The 22,603-nt window shown below is 32.8% G+C and overlaps 2 protein-coding genes across 7 annotated transcripts; one reads left to right on the forward strand and one right to left on the reverse strand.

The window, feature by feature from the left end:
- Nucleotides 1-261: 261 nt before the first annotated feature.
- LOC137831488 (pre-mRNA-splicing factor SLU7) lies at nt 262-4,521 on the reverse strand. Its single transcript, XM_068639176.1, has 9 exons — nt 4,306-4,521; nt 3,419-3,582; nt 3,214-3,326; nt 2,264-2,683; nt 2,017-2,152; nt 1,619-1,918; nt 1,293-1,509; nt 1,046-1,149; nt 262-782 (listed from the first exon to the last, which is right to left on the reverse strand). Exons 1-9 carry the CDS (start codon nt 4,319-4,321, stop codon nt 636-638), a joined length of 1,617 nt encoding a protein of 538 aa, XP_068495277.1. The 5' UTR covers nt 4,322-4,521; the 3' UTR covers nt 262-635.
- A 3,782-nt stretch (nt 4,522-8,303) lies between these two features.
- On the forward strand, nt 8,304-21,112 carry LOC137831487 (6-phosphofructo-2-kinase/fructose-2,6-bisphosphatase). Of its 6 annotated transcripts, none has more exons than XM_068639174.2 (23): nt 8,308-8,689; nt 8,788-8,851; nt 11,568-11,863; nt 12,225-12,380; nt 13,317-13,508; nt 13,628-13,723; nt 14,136-14,234; nt 14,362-14,391; nt 15,269-15,322; nt 15,998-16,051; nt 16,132-16,209; nt 16,288-16,379; nt 16,451-16,508; nt 16,591-16,665; nt 17,417-17,464; nt 18,567-18,664; nt 19,117-19,192; nt 19,444-19,506; nt 19,611-19,702; nt 19,848-19,916; nt 20,000-20,063; nt 20,151-20,216; nt 20,741-21,112. In XM_068639174.2, exons 1-23 carry the CDS (start codon nt 8,507-8,509, stop codon nt 20,816-20,818), a joined length of 2,181 nt encoding a protein of 726 aa, XP_068495275.1. In that variant the 5' UTR covers nt 8,308-8,506; the 3' UTR covers nt 20,819-21,112. The 6 variants fall into 6 exon arrangements, 4 of the variants coding, with proteins under 4 accessions (XP_068495276.2, XP_068495275.1, XP_090159660.1 ...); XM_090303533.1 differs by having other exon boundaries at nt 8,314-8,689; nt 13,295-13,508; XR_016521564.1 differs by having other exon boundaries at nt 8,315-8,689; nt 19,366-19,506.
- The last annotated feature ends 1,491 nt before the right edge of the window (nt 21,113-22,603 follow it).

Raw genomic sequence — 22,603 nt, forward strand, 5'->3', positions numbered from 1 at the left:
TGCGAAGACTTTGTTTTCAAGAAATAAACAGTTTTGTTATTCATATATAGCCTTTTTACTAGGGGTAGGAATGTTAAGTTGAAAATCAAAGAGTTAGATGCAATCACACACGTTTTATTTTTTAATAAATCATGAGTTAATTTTTTCATTCATTTGATAAAGTTGAGAGAATTTGCATATTTAGTTTACTAGTTAGAGAAGCACCACCTCCACCAAGGCCTTCTTCATGAACCAAAGACATTCAGTTTGCATTTCAAGAAGAGAAAATTGGCAATACTAGTATCATCACCCAAAATTAATCAAAATAGTTCAAATGGTCACATATGAGAATCCTAAATTGACTACACATAAATTGACTACACATTTAATTGATATGTCCGTAATTATATTCGGCTTTGTGTTTCATAAAGCAAGTTTTTTAAAGATAACTTTTAAACACCATTACTATTTATCCACAGCAATTTTTAACACTTTTACATCAACCCGCTAAATTCCTGTTCATTTTACATATCACTGAAAAGGAAACATCCTTTTAAGGTTGATAAAATATTACACTGCCAGTAAAACCAGCATTTCTAAGGTAGTAGTAGAAGTGATTAAGCAATGCATCAAAAACATCCTCCAAGGCTATTAGCTTAGTGCAGGAAATCTTTCATTGGATCATCATGGTGTACTTTCTTCATTCTGTACGCCTCCATGTCCTCCTCCGTAACCTCATCGTTCCATCTGACATTATACTTGCGTTTCCTCTCATCTTTCTCTTCCCTTTTCCTTAGATCTTCCTGTGAAAGTCAGAAAAACACATCAAATGACTAAATGCTCCACAAAAATATATTTTACACAAGAAACGAACATGCATGATGTAAGCCATATTTCTTACAAGAAATTATATACAAAATATAGTTTTTAAATATGTCGTGTGTCCTTGGTAAATTAAGATGGACAGAACTATTGGCAAAAAATATAATTAATTCCAGTGGGTACAATTACGACGCAGAATGACACTAACAAACATCAAGTACAAACCCGATCAAATGAGATTTACCTTCTTGAGTGCATCAGCAAGCAATTTCTCATCTAGAACTAGATCATCTGGGACATCAGTACCCCATGAAGCGAACTTTTTCTCCTCCACAGGTGCAGCATCCTCTATAGGTTCATCAAAAAAAATAATGATTAATAAAATAAAGACATGCTAAATACAATCAAACAAAAAGTAATTACAGAAATGGGAAAGAAACGAGGTAGGGGTAGAGACACAGCATAGATGTGGTGTTTGTTAGCGAACGAACCTGTAGCAGCCTCCTTACGGGCAATGTTAGCCTTCATAAGATCACTTGCAGCTTCAGCAGCCTCAATACCAGCAGCACCAGTGCAATAGCTATTTCGTATTGTTTGCTTGCAGCACTTAAAGCCCCACTGGTGATCCTTCCACCATGAGCCCCACACAGTCGTGTGGTTGTTAATGTAAACATCTTCTTCATACTTGCTCCTGGGAAGAGCTGCTTCCTGTTGGAAGCATCACATAAATAACAATTAAAGTCCCACTACCATGAATATTTAAGATTTATAAGAAAATTACAAACGCTACTCTAAACAGATTTAGAATGCATCTCACCTGGCCTTTTATTATTCTTCCAGCACGATCATACTCAACTTGCATTTCAGTTTGGCCCAGCAGAAGTTCTCTGGGAGGTTTGTCCTCATCAGCAGCATTTCCATACTTCTCAATAATGGTTTTCTTTGTCTGATGCTTCAACTCCTCACTCCGGATAAGGAAACTCTTATGGACTAATTCAGCTTGTGATGGAGCTGCTTGCATGTGAACATCTTGTCCCTTTTCAAATGCTTCCCAAGCATGGATGTTCAACTCCTTAAATTCCAAAGCTTGTCCACTATTTCTATATTGGTTATCACCCTACAGTACAAAAGCAGGTTCAATCTAAATATCTAAATACAAGACTACATGTAGCACTAGAAACAAGTTAAAGTGTTTCAATATTATAGAGACCATACCAAATAAAACTTTTCATTTGGATCAGCATCTGGAAGTGGATCCTCACGCATGGACCTGGTCTTGGGATCATAATGTGCAGAATTGACATCAAGATTAAGAAGATACTTTGCAGTATCCTCTCGAATACGTAGGTTCCTGAGGGAAAAAATATTTCAGCTTCAATTCATCTAAAATAAATAATGAAATAGATAACCTTGAATATAGACCAATTAAATTGGTCACATCTAATAAAATGATGGTAATTACCTCACAGTTCCTGTACTCCCACCACCTGTTGTACGTACACGCTTCTCAACCTTCGCAAAGTCCATTTGTTTGCTCTCATCAACCTTTGCCTCATCTACCCTTAGATCATCTTCCTCTTCATCCTCATCACTTGCAGCATCAGCAGCCTCTTCCTCACCATTTTGGTTGCTCTTCTCCAATTTCTTAAGCTGTTGTTCTTTCAGGTACTTCTTTCGTGCTTCATCCCTAGCTTCATATCTCTCAATGACTCGAGCATAAGTTGACGCATCATAACCATTCCATCTGTCCCGTTTGCCATCATAGTCAAGCTCAAAAGTTTCTATCTTTTCATCAGGGGCAATGTGAGTGTTTGTCCATTTTGCTCCCACTCTTCGTGGTCTTTCCATGCATGACTTCAAATCATGTGTCATAGCTCCACAACTGTAACAAGAAGATTGGAGTAGTCACTAAATAATGTAGTTTACAGGGCTTGAAAGATAATATTTAAAAAAATGTCTTAATAACCAAACATATCAAATAACATATTCACATACTCGTAAGTAATGAAGTTATAACGTAAAAACATAAACAACTAAGTCATCTGTAATGTTAAATAGAGTCCCACTCCCATGCATTATTGTGTAGCTTAAATAACAGTACAAAAACCAATTAAAATATTCAGACTTCGAAAACCAAAAATACACATTGAATAGCAGCACCAATTACCCAGTCAAAAGTTACACCTGGATACCTCTTAAATTCGAGAGGAAAATCAACTGATCATGCGAGTGTTTACTTAATCTCATTAGTTTGAAAGAGAATTTACCAGCAAGTAAATGTGATCTTTATTTATTATCTCAAAACCAATAAGTAGTACAAGTTAATTCAAGAGTTTACAAGTTGTTTGTCATACAAAGTGTATAAATCAAACACAGAAGTGCTCAAATATTTGACAAATAAAGATGACTTACTTTTCGCATGCACCTTTCCTATACTTGTCTGCCTGGTGGATTTTAGCACCTCTATCGTACCATGATTTGGTGTAATTGGGATCAGATTTCCATTTTCTTTGATGTTTCAAACTCTACAAGGGACAAAAGAATAAGTTAATTTTTATATATCAAACACCACAAATTCCTACCGATCTCAATAACTCTAAAAAGTAGACACACTTACAGGTCTCTCAGCATTAAGATACCAAGGTGCAGATGACATATACTGGGGAATATGAGGGTTGATTTCCTTTCCATCTTCATCAAGTTCAGCTGGCGCAAGCCCCGCTTTCCGGGCCTCCTCCAACTCAATCTGTTTGCGATGGTCCTCCCTGGACTTAAATGCCACTGAAATTCATGCCAAACAAGTTTAAAAAACATTGAGGTATATAAGGCAAATTGAGAAAAACATAGTCATGTTTAAAATTCAATTAAAATTTTAAAAAAATGAAAAATGGTGCAAACAGTCGCAAACCAATTAACCTAAGATCTATGAAGCAAACAGTACTTCAATTTTGTACACGTCCCTACCCAATTCGGATACTTGCCAACAATACCAAACTAATATGAGAAAAAAAAAATACCACATGCTCTCTAAACCTTGCCAAAAATACCATCATGTTTCTTTATCTATTAATTCAAAATGATGAGTATCGATTAATAGATTTGAATAATGATATCTGATTGGGACCTGGACATGAATGAACGAAACAACAGCAAATCCCGAATAAATAAATAAAAGTCCCGCATGCTCTCTAAACCTTGCCAAAAATACCATCATGTTTCTATCATCTATTAAATCAAAACATGATGAGTATGGAATTGGGATCAAATTGGGATCTGGACATGAATGAACGAAACAACAGCCAATCCCGAATAAAAAAAATAGAAATAAAAAGAGCGCTTCGGAATCAAAACATTGAAGTAGCGCATAGAAATCAGCAGGTTTAGGAAAACGAAATAAGAAACGAACGATTTAAGGTGGGACTGATATCAGAAACCCTAGAAAATGAAAATGTCCAGAAACCCTAGAAAATGAAAATGTCGGAATTGGACGGGAGAAAGGAGTACCTGAAGCGGTTGCCATGGTGTGAAGTACGCAGAATTGAAAATCAAAGAGGAAACGAAGAAGAAGAATCGAAAGTTAATTTGATTTAGGTATTTCTGCAGCGAATCCTTTTCTCCTGTTGCTGAAGGAATCTGAAGATGAATAGATGATATCTCGATAATAATCTTATTCTTCACTTCTTTATATAGATATATAAAGACTCTTAACTAAATAATCTTACTTTTTATTAAATAAAGATATCTTACATATTTATTAAATAAAATAAAATATATAGAGGGGATTTCCTTTTTTTTGTACACAATTTATTTTTTTAATTTTATTCTTTATAATATTAAAATTAAATAAATTTAAAAATTATTTATTTTAAACTGAAAATTTGATTTTTAAAAAATTTAGAGAAATTTGAATTTGAAAAACAACAAAGAACCCATTTTTTAATTCAAGTAATTATTCTCAATTTTGGATTACTGTTTGCGATTTGTATTATAGAGTTATTGAATATTTTAAAAATATAAAAAAGTTTTTTAAAAATATTTTTTAATATTGAAAATTTGTCAAATAAAGAGATATGTTCATAATTTAAACTTTCTCTTATTTTAATAAATAAATTATATACAAATTTATTATTATGTTTTAATATGTATAAATATAAATGAACTATGAATTATACTATAAAAACAACATTAAAAAACCTACTAACATATATTTATTACCTATTAGCTAATTTCTTAACAAATAATATTTTATTTAAATATAATAAATGTTTTAGTTTAGATCTTTTATCTTAGTTTGAACTAAATAATTGAGTCTACAAATATATAGATAAAATATGTAAAAAGAATCCAGTTGTGATTAATTTTTAATTTTGTATATCTATAGTTATCCTTTTTAGATTGGTTATTTGAAGGAACCATTTAGCAAATTTGTTTATGATATTCTCAAGTGATTATTTTAAATGCAAAAGCAATCGTTAAAAATATTTTCATCACTTTTTTTTAGCTGGTTAATCATAAAATAAAATTTAAACAAATTAAATAAAATATATAATCTTAAAATTACTATTCATTTAATATATTTTACACCAGGGTCATTTTATATATTATTATTATTATTGAAAATCTTATCCAAACACAATTATAGATAAGTGTCCATCTAAATCACACTATTATACCATAATAGAATTGGAAAAATCAATACTCTTAAATATCATGGTTAAAAAATCATATATCTAGTAATAATTTTATATAAGATATCTAATTAAAAAAAATATCCTAAAAACTTTTAAATTAATTTGAGATTGAGTTTTGTATAGTACTAAACGTTAAAAATTGAATATTTTGTTTTTGTACAGGGTGAATAATGTTTTCTTTTTTACTTTGTTAAAGTTTGTGAAGTTAAAACTTGTATTTGATGAATCCATCCCATTTGTAGAATGAAGATCATATTGAAGATTATATCCTTGTATCATAGGATTTGTATATTTCTATAGTTTGTATGCTTCTTTATATCAAGGTAAATAATTCATGAGAATTCAAGAATAGTGTTAAAATATTTTTTTTTAAATTATCTATAACTTATTGTCAGTATTAAAAAAATTTCAATTAATTGAAATTTTGTTTCAGTATGTTAAAATTACTTAAAACTAAAACTAAAAAGTTATATAACCGTGTTTAGTATTTTAAAACATGTTATTTAACATATTGAATTATCTTCATTTTTATAATGTTGTTATTTGTTATGTTTTTAACAAATTAAATATTTGAATTAATCTATTGTTTTAATTTTAAGTGAAATCAATGGGTTGAATCAAATTTTTAATCCATTGTTTCCTTCTAAAAAATTATTTTGAAAATTTTATTAAGATCGAATTAAAACTAACTTGACCGTTGGAGTGTCTTTGCAAGTACATTCACCTATTGAAACTGAGATTTTCAAGTACTAGAACCCATCGAGACCGAAATTCTAGAGGACGAGAAACTACCAAGATTTTGATTATTAAAGCTTAGTAAGAGAAGTGATTTTATTAAGGCTATCACAAACTTCCAAGTACATCCTTGGCACCCCACCATGGGGTTCGAACCCACAATCGCACGGTTAAGAGTCAAGCATTGCCAACAAAAATACAAAAAGACCTTCTAAGGGAATCACATTCTCGCTCCCAATACCATTAACATCCCCACTACCAGCATTAGAAGAAGAAACTCCCTCATCTTCATTAGGATTTCCTTCATGAGAACTAACTTCTCGTTCAACATCAAAGTCACCCGGATTGATAGGAATCTTGTAGAAGTACGTGACTTACTATGGAGCTTTCAAAAAACCAAGCTCATGCTAATTAAGAACAAATTGTTGAGCCTGTTGTATGTATTTCTTCAACCACTCATTCCAAATCTGCTCGGCATGATGAGATAAAGTCATGTCAGTCAGGCTTTGCTTGCAATTCCACATGGAGCCTTTTTTGCTTTGCAGTCAACCTCACCACCTTCTCTAGCAATGCCTGCTTAACGAGATCGCAACAAGAATGCTCATCTTCTAAAGTCTCCACTTTGTTTCCCAACAAAGTGTTTGCATTCAAAGCCTCTTGTAGAGAGCCCCTCGATTCCGCCAACTCCTCTTTAAACCTCTCTTTCTTCTTCGAAAGAGCCCTCATTAGACACCTTATTCCCTATTTGTTTCTCTCGACAACATTGTCCGAGAGGAGCTCCATGAAAGTGTTTATCAACTCCCTATAGGAAGTTGACCTGTACAAATCTCGCTCAACCAACCTAAGCTCAGTTCTAAATAACCTTCAAGGAGTAAAGTAGATGTCTCTTCAAGAGTGTGATACTCCTTTTTGAATAACATGTTAAGGAAGACTTTTTATCGGTCACTTATTAAGTACTTACAAGTTTTACATTGGATTTATTGACCTAACCACGCATTATCAAAGGTATTTGAGTCTTGACCCCACTTATACACGTGAATCCCTCCCTAAAATACTTAATAACATCGTACTTAAGCAAAATCAGGACACTAACCAAAATTATCACACTAATACCATAATAAACTATGAGCCATAAAATATTTGGACTTGTAAAAAGCTCACAAGTACAAATCAATCTCAAAATAATATAGAAAGGACATGATCCACTATAAGTAAAGGAACATTTTTCCTTCTTAATTTTTTTTTGAAATGATTGTTAAAGTCAAACTAAAATTAGATTCTTTTACTAAAGAGGTTTAATTTCACTTATTAATTGTCAAAATGAATAAATTTTAAAAAAAATACCAAAATACATAAAACTTACCGTGTATTTAAACTGTGTAATCAAATCTCAAGTGAAGTCATACCACTTTGATAGGACTTATACATTATGATAATTTTTTAAAATTTTACCTATTTCGAGAATAAACGTGTGCAAAAAATTCCCTAAAACTAACTACATAAGTACCTACGTAAATACTCCCACCTATCACATCCAAAAATGAGAACTCAGCAGGACTGAAATTCCAAAGAACAAGAAGCTACCGAGACATACAGATTTTGAAGATGAAAACTTAGCAAGAGAAGTGATTTGATTAAAGCTACTGCGGCCTTGTAAGTAGAATTAAATACATGCACTTGATTTGATAAAAACAAGGGATGCCTTTATCCAATTGAACAGTGAGTTCATCATTGACAATGTTGATTGATCTAAGTAATTTCATGATAGTTTATCACACTATTCATGGATGAAAAATAAGTATATACTATTTATTTTTTGATGATGAAAGAAGGACGGAGAATCTGCATCAAAATATACCTTTTTTTTCAGGGAGAATCAGTTCCTAACGACTTACTGGTTGTGGTGCGACTTAGAAAGGAAATTATAAACATATGTGAAAACAAAAAGTACAAAGAAAGATGCAATTCGTTGAGTAACACGTGTAAATGTGATCTGATCACATAGACATAGCCAAAAAAAAGTGGCACACCCAAAAAGCAGAAGAAAGGGAGAGGTATAAAAGGTCCAAGAGCAACACACGACATTCTCTCTCTCTTGCATTTTCATTTTCCAATTCCCAAAACTCTTTATCCATATCACACCAAACCCAACACATTACATACCCATCCCTTTTCTTCTACCTATCCATTAATCCATTCACATCCACACACACCACAACAACTTTCAAACACACTTTTTTGCTTTTGCAGAATCATCGAAGGAGGATTAGCGCAGAGATATGGGAACGGGGACATCGAAGGACGAGGAGGAAGGGGGCAAGGAAGAGAGTGACAGGCTCGACCAAGCGGGTGGACAACTCTATGTCTCTCTCAAGATGGAGAATCACAAGCTCACTGGAGACCTTGTTCCTCACGTTTATGGCTCTCTCCCTCTCGTCGGCTCTTGGGATCCTTCCAAAGCTGTAATTTTTGTCCCTGCCCTTTTCTCATTTCGCATCATTTTCTTCTGGGATGTCTTCTTTTTCCTTGTTTCTCATTCCTTTTTCGGTTTTGGTGTTAGCTTTTCATGGAGCGGGAATCGGTGTCAATGTGGGAACTTAGCTTTGTTGTCCCTCCTAATCACGGTAATACCTTTTACTCTGTCTTTTGTTTCTGTCTCTGTTTCCCAGTTTTTTTCTTTTAGTTTGATGGTCATCCAGTAAAATCAATTTTATACTATAATTCAATCATAAATTACGTTATCGAATACTTTTAAGTAGATTTTGTAGAAGTTGATAAAGAGCAATTTAGTATAATCTCATGGGGCAATCCCACAATTACTATTTTTCTTCAAATCTGCTTGGTAGTCAGTTACTGAACCATATTGCTAGAGCTTGAAGAGTTCAGCTTGGTCGTTTTCATAGGAGGGGCCAAAACGATTTTCCAGAGACTTAGTGAAAATATCCTAAGTTGTAAACTGGGAATTGTGATGCTTCTATTTAAGCCATCTGCTAATATAGAGGGAAGCCATATGAAGGCGTTGTTCAAGAGGAACGTGATGAAGGGAAAAAAACTATTCATCTTGAAATGAATAGTCAAGAGGTTCCGAGCCACCAAAAGCCACTAATTGCAGTTTTGGAGAGCGGAATGAAGGAGAAAGGGTGTGTGTGAAGAGGGTTGAAGGGCATAGTCAGGAAGGAAAAGGTTTTGTGGCTGTTGGTCGAGGAAGTAGGGGTGCAAAGGATGCATGAGGTGAGTGGTGAAAAGGGGCAATGGTCGTGGTAACATTACAGGAAGGAGGTGGAGGAGGTAGGGGTTGACTAACCATGGGGAGATAGTAAGTGGGGTTGTGGTGAGAGGTAAGGATAGGCCAATATTTTGGAGAAGGCATAATGGTGAAGAGGTTGTATTGTAGTGACGATGATGAACTGGGGTGGCGAAGTGGGGGTCATAGCATAGGTAGTAGAGAGGGAAAAACCTGGTTGGTGAGGGAGGTAATGAAAGCTTGGAGAATTTCATAATGGTTGTCTAAGGTTTGTTAGAAGCAAGAAATGCTCATCTTGGGCCTCCAAGCTAGTTTGTAAGGAAGTAAGCATCTCATGGACGGCTTTGAGAGGATTATAAGGATCCTTGGATGAAGATTTGGGAGGCATGTCAATAACTATGAAAGCACCAAAGTTGTTAGGCGACTGCTACTATATTCTAAGAAGGAAATGCTTTGCAGGGAAGATAGTAAAGAAAGTACATAGACAATTGATATTTTTCATTGCTCTAATTTTGTAAAAGTAGTCCTACGTATATTACTGGGTAGGATTGCAGTAAAAGGGTCCAACATATACAGCTCATAAGGGTTAAATAACCGACAAAATCCTATTCTAAGATAAAGTCTTTTGTCCATGGTGGTCTGCGGGCTTTTCTTTTAGGTGGTACACTAACAGATTTCTGATTGATGACTCAATATATAGAACTTTTCTCTCTTATTCCTCCCATTCAAATGTTGCACTTTCTAATCAGCTTCATTTCTATGCACTGTCAATTTAAAAATGTTTTACACTTTTAATCAATCTGAAACCATGTAGGACAAAAAGTTATCATAAAAGTCCACAAATTAAGCATATAGTCAGTTTCTAATTGAATGACAGTGTAAAGTATATATTTTTTCATTTTTAATAATACATTGACTTGACAAAGTGTGCTGAGTAAAACAATAGATAATGGTTAAGATTATTGGGGGGGGGGGGAGAGAAGAAATGTTTGGCTCTCAGCAATGGCTTTGTTTCCATCACCGTATTAAGGTGTCTTAGTAATATTGGGAAATGAATTGATTTTGGTTATGGAAAGTGTGTTGTTCTTGATTGTGTAGTGAAATTAAAGAGGTATTGGTTTTTGAATTATGTGTGGGTTTAGCTTGGTTGTTCTACAATCAGGATAATGCTTGTTTCCTTTCCTTGCTTTGTTTGCTTTGAGTTACATGTGCGGTTTCTAAGTGTTTTTGCATTCAAAAGTTATAATTTTAATAATTTGTCTCTTGCTTTATGAATATGTATGTGTGCATGGATCTGGGATGTAGGAAGATGCTGGATATTGGAAGAAGGGAAAAAGTTAGATAGTGAGGGACTAAAAAATCAAGCTTCTTTAGGGTTTGTTTGGACAAACTTCTTTATAAGCACTTTCAGGAGAGAAAAATAAGAAGAAAAATTGAAATTAACTTCTCCATAAGTTAAAATTAGCTTATACATATTTCTACAAACTCTGTCATGTAAGTTCTCTAAATTTTATTTTAAATTTATGTATAAGCTAATTTTAACTTACAGAAAAAATTATTTTACCTTTTGCTTATTTTTCTCTTCTAGAAGTACTTGTGGAGAAACTCGTGCAAACATATCCTTTAGAATATTAAAATAAAAATTGTGGAAGTGCGTGCAATGAGATGTGATGTAGTCACCTCACCAATTAGTGGCAACTAGGAAGCAAAATGCAAAAGAATGAATAAAAGGACTATTTTAAAAATAAAGGATAAAAGGTAAAAAAAATGAGTATATCGTATGGGACTAAAATTTAAAAATAATGTTATTAACCCTTTGTCCCTTTCTTTTCCATATCCCATCCCCTTAACAGAAGTATGCTTAATAAAATAGTACATAATGTCTTAAGATTGAGAGTTTATTGGGAAAAAAAGGAAGGATGACGTGACTCTTAGCAATGGCTTTGTTGCCTTTACCATAAGAAGGAATCCAGAATTAAGGAGTCCTGGCAATTTTGTGAATGAAAGGAGTTAGGTATGGAAATTGTGTTGTGCATGATTGTGACATTACTGAAATTGAAGGGGTGTTTAGATTTTTGAATTATATGTGGTTTCAGAAACCTTGGATTTCAAATTCCTGTTGAAGCCCAAGGACAGCAATGCACCTTGTTTTGTTGAGGAGGGTCCAAGCCACCTGCTTGTTGGGGGAGCATTGCAAGAGGATGCCAGGCTTGCATTGTTTAGGCTTGATAGCGGTGAGGTTCTTGAGTATCAAGTGTTTGTCAAAGCAGACAGGGTTTCTCCATTTGACCTTGCTGCTAGTTGGAGGGCTTATCAGGATAATTTCCGTCCATCATCTGTGAGATGGATTCCTGATGTCAGCATAAATTCAGCACCTCAGACAGGTGGTGAGGTAAGATGAAACAAAAAAAAAATCCTTCTTAGCACCTTCATTTTTCTTTGTAATCCACTGTTTCACAGAATGTTAATTTTGTTCTGAGGTTTGAGATAGTATGCACATTTGGGATGTCTTGCACTTATTAAACCTCACCTTTTTCTAAACAAAACAATATTTTTCAAATAGTTCAAAAATATTGGTCAGTTTGATATTCCAGTTAATTTTTCCTTTGATTGTTCAATATGTGATGTGTAATCAGGCATTATCTTCAATTGCAACTTTGTTTGTGGTATTTTTCTAATCTGAGGGGGATTCTACGTGCAATGTTTATTGTCAAGCTTCAAGTGATTTAGGCTTACTTTATTTTTTGGTCCAGAATTGTTCTTCTGTGGGTTTGGAACTTGATCTTGAGCATTATGTTGTCCCAACTCCAGTAACTTCTGCAAATACAGCCCATGTATATTTAGCTAACTTGACAGAGAATCCGAGGTCACCAGTTAGTGGGTCTGGCAGCTATTCATCTCCCATCAAGGTTTTACTTTCAAAACTGCATTCTATAATTATTTTATTCTTTCTAAATGAACTATTAGTTTTACAGCTTATTGTTGTGAGGATAATTGACTAATTAAAAACATAAATCAGTCCATTGTTATCCCTTTACTAAATTTTTGCTGCTTACTTTCAACCTGTTCATTTTTTCACCATGAATCCTCACTCTTTTTTTGTAATGTATCTGCAATTGGATGTACATAAGAATTTAATTGGTTCAAGATTGAACATGTCTTCTGCGCTTCGTTTTTTTTATTATCAGAAATATGATATTATAATAATGTGCAAATTTGATGCTTTCTCATGAAGTTTTATTTTTCTGTATTTGTAGTGGATATGTGATTGTATTTACATAAGATTTATGACTAGCAGGCAGATGATTAACTCTACTTGATTTGACTCTCTCTCTCTCTCTTTGATATATATCTTTTTATCCTTATGAGTAACAAATAACAGTGTATGAGATGTTTAAAATGAAAATTGGCACTTCAAACCTTTCTTTTTATCCTTATGAGTAACAAATAACAGTGTATGAGATGTTTAAAATGAAAATTGGCACTTCAAACCTTAGAGGAAATACATAAGGAAGTGAGCTACTAGGTTACTATTAAACTCTGGGGAAGAGAAAAACATTAAGCTGAAGACGTGTATTTCTAAGATAATAGGGGTGCTTTATAACAAAAAGGAATTAATACAATATATAGGGGAGATTTGATATCTCTAATAATAAAGATATAATATGAGATTAAATAAAAAATGTTATATATATATATATATATATATATATATATATAATCTAGATATTCCTGATTATATAGAATCAACTCCTTGTTTACATCATTATAAAAGTTACATTGACTCTTGCTCCTGCCACACGTAATTCATTACATCTAATAGGTTATGCTGATGTTCCAATCAGGAGATGGAGGTTATTGTGCCTGATCCATCTAAGATGTTTCAAAGTTCTGGAATGGTTGAATCCAAGTCAGTTGGAACATTTTCGCCTCTGCAAAGGCAAGAGAGTCAGAAGGGACTTTTTGTTGATAGAGGTGTTGGATCTCCTAGACTTGTAAAATCTTCTAGTTCAAATATTTTCTCTGCTGATACTAAGGTTTGCATAAATGATTTCCATTTCTTGTTTATTGTTCAAATTTATTGCGTGTTAAGTAACTTATCATGCTGTGAGATTTCACAAATAATGTTTCTGCTCCTTTGCCTTTTTATTGATAGAATTCAATGCCAGCTGCTGCTGGAGCTGTTGCTGCTGCAGCTGTTGCTGATCAGATGATGGGTCCCAAGGAAGATAGACATTTGGCAATTATCCTGGTATTATTCTGGCATGATGAGTATTTAGTTACCGATTCAAATCTTGGTAATTAGTTTCTCTTTTGTTATGGGATGATTTGTTTCCTTGTTTCTATTTTGTTATGAGATAACTAGTTTCTATATTGTTTAGTTTCCTTTTCTATGTTATTTTTCCTATTTTCCTTTCCATTATGCATTCTACTTAAGCCTTTGACCTGTATATGCTTAGGAGCAATCTGAATAATATTTCATTGTTTCATATCAAAAAAATTCTTGAATTGTTCATTACTGTGCTGCACTATTTACCCATTAATATCCATAGTTTTTTGTAATTCTCGGTCACTGTTTTTTATTGCTTCAATGTGGAGTTCTAGTTGTAAGTTACTTTAGAATATATGCCAAAAGCTTGAATTTGGAAATTACTTTAATGTAGGTGGGTCTGCCTGCCCGAGGGAAAACTTTCACAGCAGCTAAACTTACTAGATATCTTCGTTGGTTAGGTCATAATACCAAACACTTCAATGTTGGGAAGGTTGTTCACATTCTTAAGACCATTCATTTATTTAATCAATATACTGTGACCTATTTATAAGCTGGAAATACATTAATTGTCATGTATGAACTTTGAAGATTAACAAACTTATTTATTTATGTCACAGTATCGTCGCCTTAAGCATGGAGCTATTCAGGTAATGTTTATGTGTGAAATCATTTATGCCTTCTCCTTTAATGATTATCTGCATAACTACATATATTTAATAGCACAAAAGTTATCATCATTGCAGAGAAATGTTGTCTCACTTACGTATTTATTATCTCTTTCATTGCTGTCCCTTTGGTAGATATTGATTTGTATTTGTGAGCCTTAAACCTAGGGAGAAATGTGAATACGAAAATGAGCATAATTTTGAAAGAAATAGCCCACGTGTTTCTATAGAAGAAATTGGAATTCAATTGAATAGTTGACCCAGCTCTGCCACCAATGAAATATTGTGTAGGAATGTGACATTTTGTGCCTAAATGGGTATGTTCGCAGCATTACTCATTTGACTAAGTGGGTCTGAAGGAAATCTGGTTTGAATAGCTAGGGAATTTACATTACAGAGAATTCCACAGTTGTTGATGCTTAGGGACTTCATGATGATTTTCATGGGGTGCTGGTTTTTGTGATTTTTATACCTAGTGGAAATAAGTGAGTACAATGCCAAAGGGTCATGCATAGGTAACATTTTACATTCAGACAGAAAAAATGAAAGTAATGATCTGTTCTATTATGTTCTCCTCTGTTCCATCCCTTTTTGATGGAACCAAAATGTAGGACTTACTAACACTCAAAACAAGTATAAATTGTTAGGACTTTAGCACAGGAGGAGAGCCCAACCCAAAAATAGACCTTTAGGTAGGAGAGCCTTAAAGTTTAAGTACCACATCAGGAAGCTCATCCTAATCAATGTGGAGCTCCTAACATGATTCCCTTTCTAAATGATATGTTCTAGAAATCAAAATCTTGCACCATTAGCCTCAGGTTTTCTTGGGCAATCTAAATCATGTCATTCTTCTCTGCAGTCTGCTGATTTCTTTCGAGCTGATAATCCTGAAGGCATGGAGGCACGCAATGAGGTAGTTTTTATCTATTTTTTATTATTATTTAATTTTAGTAGATTAACTGCAAGTCTGTGATAACTGACCTAGTAAAACCTATAGCTTGCATGCTGGGCCATAATTGTTTATTATTGCTAATTATTTAAAATTCTGTGATTGTTTTGCTACTATATTTTGTTGAATCTTTCCATGGGACTATATTCTTTCTTGAATCTTTTTCATTTTACAAATTATTTTGTCATTGGGCGAGGAAACCAAAATAACTGTTTTTGTTTCCTGAATCATCCATGCCACTGTTTACTGGATAAAAGTAATATTTATCATGTTCGACTATTCTATATGATTGTTAAGTACAGCATATTGCAAGACCTCAAAAAGGATGGGAAATCAGACAGTGAAAAACAAGGGGTTGACATAGTTTAATCCTTTTTTCTATGTACAAGGGTTGATGTTATAATGCTAAGACTGATTTATTTTTAACAAGTTCGTTAATATAAGGTAAGATCAACCAGCTAATCTAGAATAAATGAACCAAAAGAAAAAATCATATTAGGAGGCATCAACATGTTTAGACCGTGTTAACCTTCAATATAATGTTACTTCAAATATTTGATTTATAATGTTTCTCATAAAGTTGACACCACGTTGACCCTTTCTCTGTGTACATAGTTTTAATATATCACGTGCCATTAGGTAGCAGCACTGGCTTTTGAAGATATGTTCTCTTGGATGCAAGAAGGTGGCCAGGTAAGTTCATTTTTATTGTATATTTTTGTTACTTTAATGTGTTCTTTCATATTTTATGCTAAGTTTTAATTTTGATTTAGGTTGGGATATTTGATGCCACAAACAGTAGCAAGGAACGAAGAAATATGCTGATGAAATTGGCTAAAGGAAGATGCAAGGTAGTCAAAGATGGAACTGAAATAAGAATACGATATTTAATTTTGAACTCTTCTGATCCATAGTTGTTTTCATTGTAGATAATCTTCCTTGAAACAATATGCAATGATGTAAATATAATTGAAAGGAATGTTCGTCTGAAAATTCAGCAAAGTCCTGATTATGCAGAAGAGTAATGTTTCTTTTAAAACCTGTGATATTTTGATGGCTATGTGTACATATGCAATTAACTTTCTTTTGCAGGCCAGATTTTGAGGCTGGATTGCATGACTTTAAAAATCGTCTAGCCAATTATGAAAAGGTACATGTATACCATACTGTGTTCTTTTAATGACTGTCCAAGCTGAGGTTTTTCCTTAAATAATATTGATTCCATGCACCAGGTTTATGAAACTGTAAATGAAGGATCTTACATAAAAATGATTGATATGGTCAGTGGACATGGTGGACAAATACATGTAAGCTCAATGTTTATTCCTTTGTTTCATCAAACATAATCCTTTTACGTAGTTGATTGTTGAGTTGCCTAGTCATAGATTGCATTTGAAAGTTTATTGTCCGTATAGTGGCTGTTATTTGATAGTTGAAAGTGATTGAATGAAGTAATATCATACAAGAAATCTGTGATGGGATTAGCATTGTAGATAATTGTAGAAAATGCAAAAATGTTAAAATATGTGTAGTTCAGCAGCATATTGAATGTGTTCTTTCCCTTTCCTTCATTGTGTTCCCTGTATGATTGGACATAACTGGTTTGGGAACCGGCTCTGTTCAGTCAGTGACTTAGGTCACGTTAGTAAGTATTACCAGACTCTAATAGAACCTAGATGTAAATTGTAGTTGCAGTGACATCTTAATCACAGCATCTTGGAAATTGAAATGGTTTAGTTTCACCCATATCTTTAAATCATTATATTCTTTTTTTTATTTCTCTTTGTCTTATTTATTTATTCCATGGTTGACTGAAAGCACAAAATTCAAGATGTGCTTGTGCTGTGAAGAATTAGTATTTGAAAGGAGTATTGCTATCTACAACAGGTCACTTAAAAGCACTAATTCAGAACGTTTTGCTTGTCTTAGAATTGGTTGGTTCTTCTTACTTTTGTGAACACTTGCTGAGATTGAATGTATAGTTTACTCGTGTGCATGTCCTTGAGTTTTGCTGGCTTTGATTTGTTAATTGTTAATAACTTCTGTCTTTTGGTCTAGGTGAACAATATTAGTGGCTATCTTCCTGGACGAATTGTCTTTTTCTTGGTAAGTTTTTTTAAATGTAGTCAAATACCAAAATTACAGTCCAAGATTGACATACATGCACAAACAAAATAAACAATTAAGTTGATTAATATATTCACCTGACCCAAATATTGACAAAATGTAAATGACCTATCACTCTGAACTTTTATCCTTCGAAGGTACAAAGTTCCGTAAAATTAACCCACATTATGTGATGTAAATAATTTGGTTGTCTTATGAGATTAAATGCATAATTGAGCTTTCACAATTGGCCTCTTGAAAAGCCAGGGTTATTTTAGGGTACAATGCTTTGTTTTAGTGGCCAGGGTCTGACTTTATCGTTTATATCAGATGCAAGAACAGAATCTTCTAAAAATCAAGAGAACATTTCTATGATACTTTCCTTATAACTCCTCAAATACAAAGTTCTATTAGCTGAACTCAAATCCTTACTATTCTACTCAATCTGAAAGAAAGAACAAAGTGTCTTTTGTTGACTGTGGAAAAGATGGATAGCTATTAATTATAAGCAGGTATTTCTTAAATTTTGTTTTAGGAATAATGCTGGCGACATGATGCAGGAAAGTAAAATATTAAATTTAATAGGCCAGGGTTAGGAATTATTTACCAGATTAAGGTAAAATATTATCGAATAAAACCATTGTATTTTATGCTTACATAAGGGAGGTTTACAATAATTAAGACGTAGCTAATATAATATCCAAGTTGACTCATGTTAACTTTATGGAACATGAAATACGCAAAACCCATGGATGCTGGAACTAAGTTAATTAACTAGTTTTTTATATTCAATCATAAATGCATGTGTATTTTCCTGAAAAATGTTACTGAGCTTATTGCACTGCTCAATCTAAATTTGACTTAAATGGACATGTTTTTCTTGGTGCATGGTTATGAAATGAAAATGGTTTTTATAGAAGATTAATGATAGTTGAAAAAGTTATATATTTTAGAAAACTAATATCTACGAACCAGAAATGGTAACTTTGTATTTTAGATTAATGATAGACTTTGTATCAATGGTAACTTTTTATGAATAGCCAGAAATTTTCTTCTATTTAATTTTCATACATTTCTATGAACCTCAATTTATGTGCTGCAGGTAAATACACATCTTACTCCACGCCCAATATTACTTACTCGACATGGGGAAAGTCAGGATAATGTGAGAGGAAGAATTGGAGGAGATACTGCAATAAGGTATTTTCTTAGTTTTGGTTTTTGAAGTTTCCATTCAATGTAAATATGAAGTTGAGGGTGATATTTTTGATGAATATAAATCAGTATACGAACAATCTGGCCACTGTTTTGTTTTATTAGCAAATACATTGTGGAAAGTGGGGTTTTATTATTTGAAAACCTTTAAGATTCCCTGTCTTCTTTTTCTTAAATCTCCCCCTCACCCCTTTCAATTGTAGAAATAAGGCTTGTGACTTCTAGTGTAATTTCACATTTGGTTTCCAAGGGAAGATAAAGCAAAGGGTTGTTAGATAATAAATTCAAGGACTTTCATGGATGTTTGAAATGGTAAAATAGTTATAATGTTTGATTGTTGGCTCAGTACTCTCTTTTCTATGTGACATCTGGCATTTTTTAGATTCAATTTTAATATTTGGCTGAATTCTAGAGCTCTATGCAATTTGTTGTTATAGTGAGGCTGGGGAACTTTATTCGAAGAAACTTGCTAAGTTTGTGGGAAAGCGTCTCAAATCAGAACGAGCTGCTTCTGTAAGCTTTATCAACTGTATAAATTTATTCTCTTTCATTTTCCTTGAAATTCAATGCTCAAACAGTTTATGCTTGAAGCTATTGTCCTTCTACACTTATATGGCTAAGTCCTTGTCTGCTAAATCTGCATATAGCATTTATGTTGAATTGTGTTCTGGTGTCAATGATTATAGGAATATGCTAAACAGCATGTATAATAAGCAAGTTTAAAGTGATGGATGGTTTGTGATATTTTGTAACTGGTTGTCTAGATTTGGACTAGTACACTACAACGAACAATTCTGACAGCAAGTCCAATTGTTGGGTTTCCCAAGGTAAGTGTCAATCTTAAGCTGATTTTTGTGTACTGCAGTGTTATTTATTTCACAAGAAATAGTTTCTCAAGTTTACACATTATGACCTACTATCTATATGTTAGATACAATGGCGTGCACTTGATGAGATAAATGCAGGGGTGTGTGATGGTATGACATACGCTGAAATCAAGAAAAACATGCCAGAGGAATATGAGTACGTTGCAAACTCGTACTCTCTTTCTTCTTATGCAGCTAAATATATCAGATATCAAATAAGCACAGTGTGAAACTTCTATTGTTTTGGGGTTAGAAGATAATCAAGTCATGGCTATTATCCCACCCCTCTTTTCATATTGCAGGTCCCGCAAGATGGACAAGCTTAGGTATCGTTATCCTCGTGGCGAGTCTTACTTGGATGTTATTCAAAGGTGCATTTTATGTTATGAACATTATTTAGCTCCTTGCTTCAATTTGCTTGATACAAATAACTCCATTTTTACTAATAATACAGGTTAGAACCTGTAATTATAGAGCTTGAGCGACAACGAGCACCTGTTGTTGTGATATCTCATCAGGTTGTACACAAGACATTAAGCTAAATCCCTGCTTCTATGGTTCACTTGTTCTAATCACTGACGTTTTCAATACTTTTCTCATTGCAGGCAGTTTTGAGGGCACTATATGCATATTTTGCTGACAGGCCTTTGAATGAAATTCCGCATATTGAGGTTAGCTGAACTTCTATCATATATGTTTACTAGATAATTGACTTGGTTGCAAATATTTAAAGAACAACGAATAAGGCCTCACAATTCTTGATAAGAAAAGGAGAAAACACAATATCATTAGTCTTGATGTTACTATTCTCCAATCAGATTTGGAGTTTTATCTAGGTAAGTGTATTATGGAAGTGGAACTTCAAATTTGATTGGAGAACAATGGCTTATATTGCTTCTAAGTTTTCTTTATACGAATTGATGCATAGACACTTGTGTGCTACAACATGGCTAGAGAGACTCAAACATTTCTATCAATGTATACAATCTCAAGTATTAGACAGAAGAGTTTACAAAGCATAAACTACAGTTTCTGGTTGATAAATGGAATGAATATTGCCTTACTTTCTTATACTTATATTTACTTTTTGTTTACAAATTTTGGTGATGTTCATCATATCAGTTGGATAAATGATGAGTTGGTGAATGATGATGAATATGGTGAAGATATCTAATGTGAGATTTGTGATTTCCAGGTTCCTCTTCATACGATAATTGAGATACAAATGGGAGTCACTGGTGTCCAAGAAAAAAGATATAAACTAATGGACTGAAATGAATTGAAGAAAAGATGCTTTCCCTTAGAACCAATTATCCATTCTTCTGATTTCAATTTATTGGCAAAATGTAATATTGCCCTTAATGGACTACTTTGTTCAAAATTACCATTTTGAAGGCAATTTATGCTCTTCAAATTCAATATTGTTTCACTTCAACTGTAAATGACATATCTTTCACAAATATTATACACACGCCATACTATTATAAGTGTAATGTGATAATTCTTTTTTGTTGTTGTAAATACCACTGGGAGGAGGAATAAATGTTATTCATTTATGTTCTAGTTTTAATATTATGGGACATGTTTAAACAATTTTCTTTATATACAATTTTAGTTGAAAAAATGAAATGAATTTCTTTATAAGTTAAAAATATTATGTGAGAGAATTTTTTATGAATTAGTTTATAAATGTAAAAGTTTATTTCATTTTTCTTTTAATTTCTTATTCTAAAAGTGCTCCTGTTGAAAACCTTGAGTCCTTTAATAGAGTATTGTTCCCAGTTTTGCATATCTCCCTCCTCTTTTGATATGAATTTGTCTCCTCTAAACTAAAGTACTTTGCAATCTTTAAATGATTTTAAATCAATGGTTGATTTTGTTTGTATATCTTTAGTAGTTTTATATGGATTAAATATAGTAGGGATGTAGATTTCATTTTTTAATCATAAGCGTTAAAATAATATTTTTATGATATTTTTAGAGGTTAATATATTATCTTTTATAAAAAATTATTTAGTTAATATTTAAAGTAGTACATGAAGGTTATATTTACTCCTTCATATATACAGAAATAAGATACAAATTTCACACATGACAATAATTAATATGAATTTTTATTTTTGAGACAAAAAGAATATATCGTGTATCCCTAACTTCTATATATTATTTTAATTTTGTGTCTATTCAAACTCTAAACAATTCATTAATTACTATTACAAAGTGGACTTTAAGTCTAACTCAACTCCATAAAACTGACTCATAGGGTTGAGGTTTGCACCCACTTATATACCATGAAAGGCTTTAATCTCTAGTCGATGTGGGATCTCCAACACACCCCTTACGCCGAGACTATATATTATGGGTGGTCCGATAGTGGCCCGATAACGGGTGACACGATAGGTCCAACAAATACTCACTAGGATAGGTTTGTACCCACTTATATACAATGAAAGACTCTAATCTCTAGTCGATGTAAAATCTTTCTTTTTCTTAGAAAAATGTTTTCACACCTATTATTGTGTCACACAGTTGGCACTCCCAGCACATGTGACGATGAAAAAAAAGTAATAAAAAAAGAAAAAAAAATGAGATTTTTATTTTCTCTTGTTTACTATGGTTTAAATACTCATACGATGAAAAAGAGAGATATGTAAAAACAGAAGTAATTTGGTCTTTTAAATACAACAAAATGTGTCCTTCTCTTTTGGAAAAATATTATTTGACAATTAAAAAAGTATGAATTTAAGAATAATTTTTTTTTTCAAGTTATTAATAACCAAGAAAAGGAAAGTAACATTTTTTTTTGCTTTCTTACCTTTTTCACTTTCTTAAAGATAATTGGTAAAAAAATTAAAAAAATAAAGACTTCATCTTATTTTCATTGTTTTGTTTTCAAATGACGAAGATCCTTTCCACTCTTCTCATCATGATGAGTTTGGTTAATCTGACAAATATTAGTTTATCTTATTTCTCATTTATTTTTATTTAATTAAATGTTTTTAATTTGACTTTATTTCTCATTAATTTTACTCATTATTTTTTATTTCACCCATCATAT

This window comes from Phaseolus vulgaris, chromosome 6, assembly GCF_051622355.1.
Source record: "Phaseolus vulgaris cultivar YP4 chromosome 6, ASM5162235v1, whole genome shotgun sequence".
NCBI classification, from domain to species: Eukaryota; Viridiplantae; Streptophyta; class Magnoliopsida; order Fabales; family Fabaceae; genus Phaseolus; species Phaseolus vulgaris.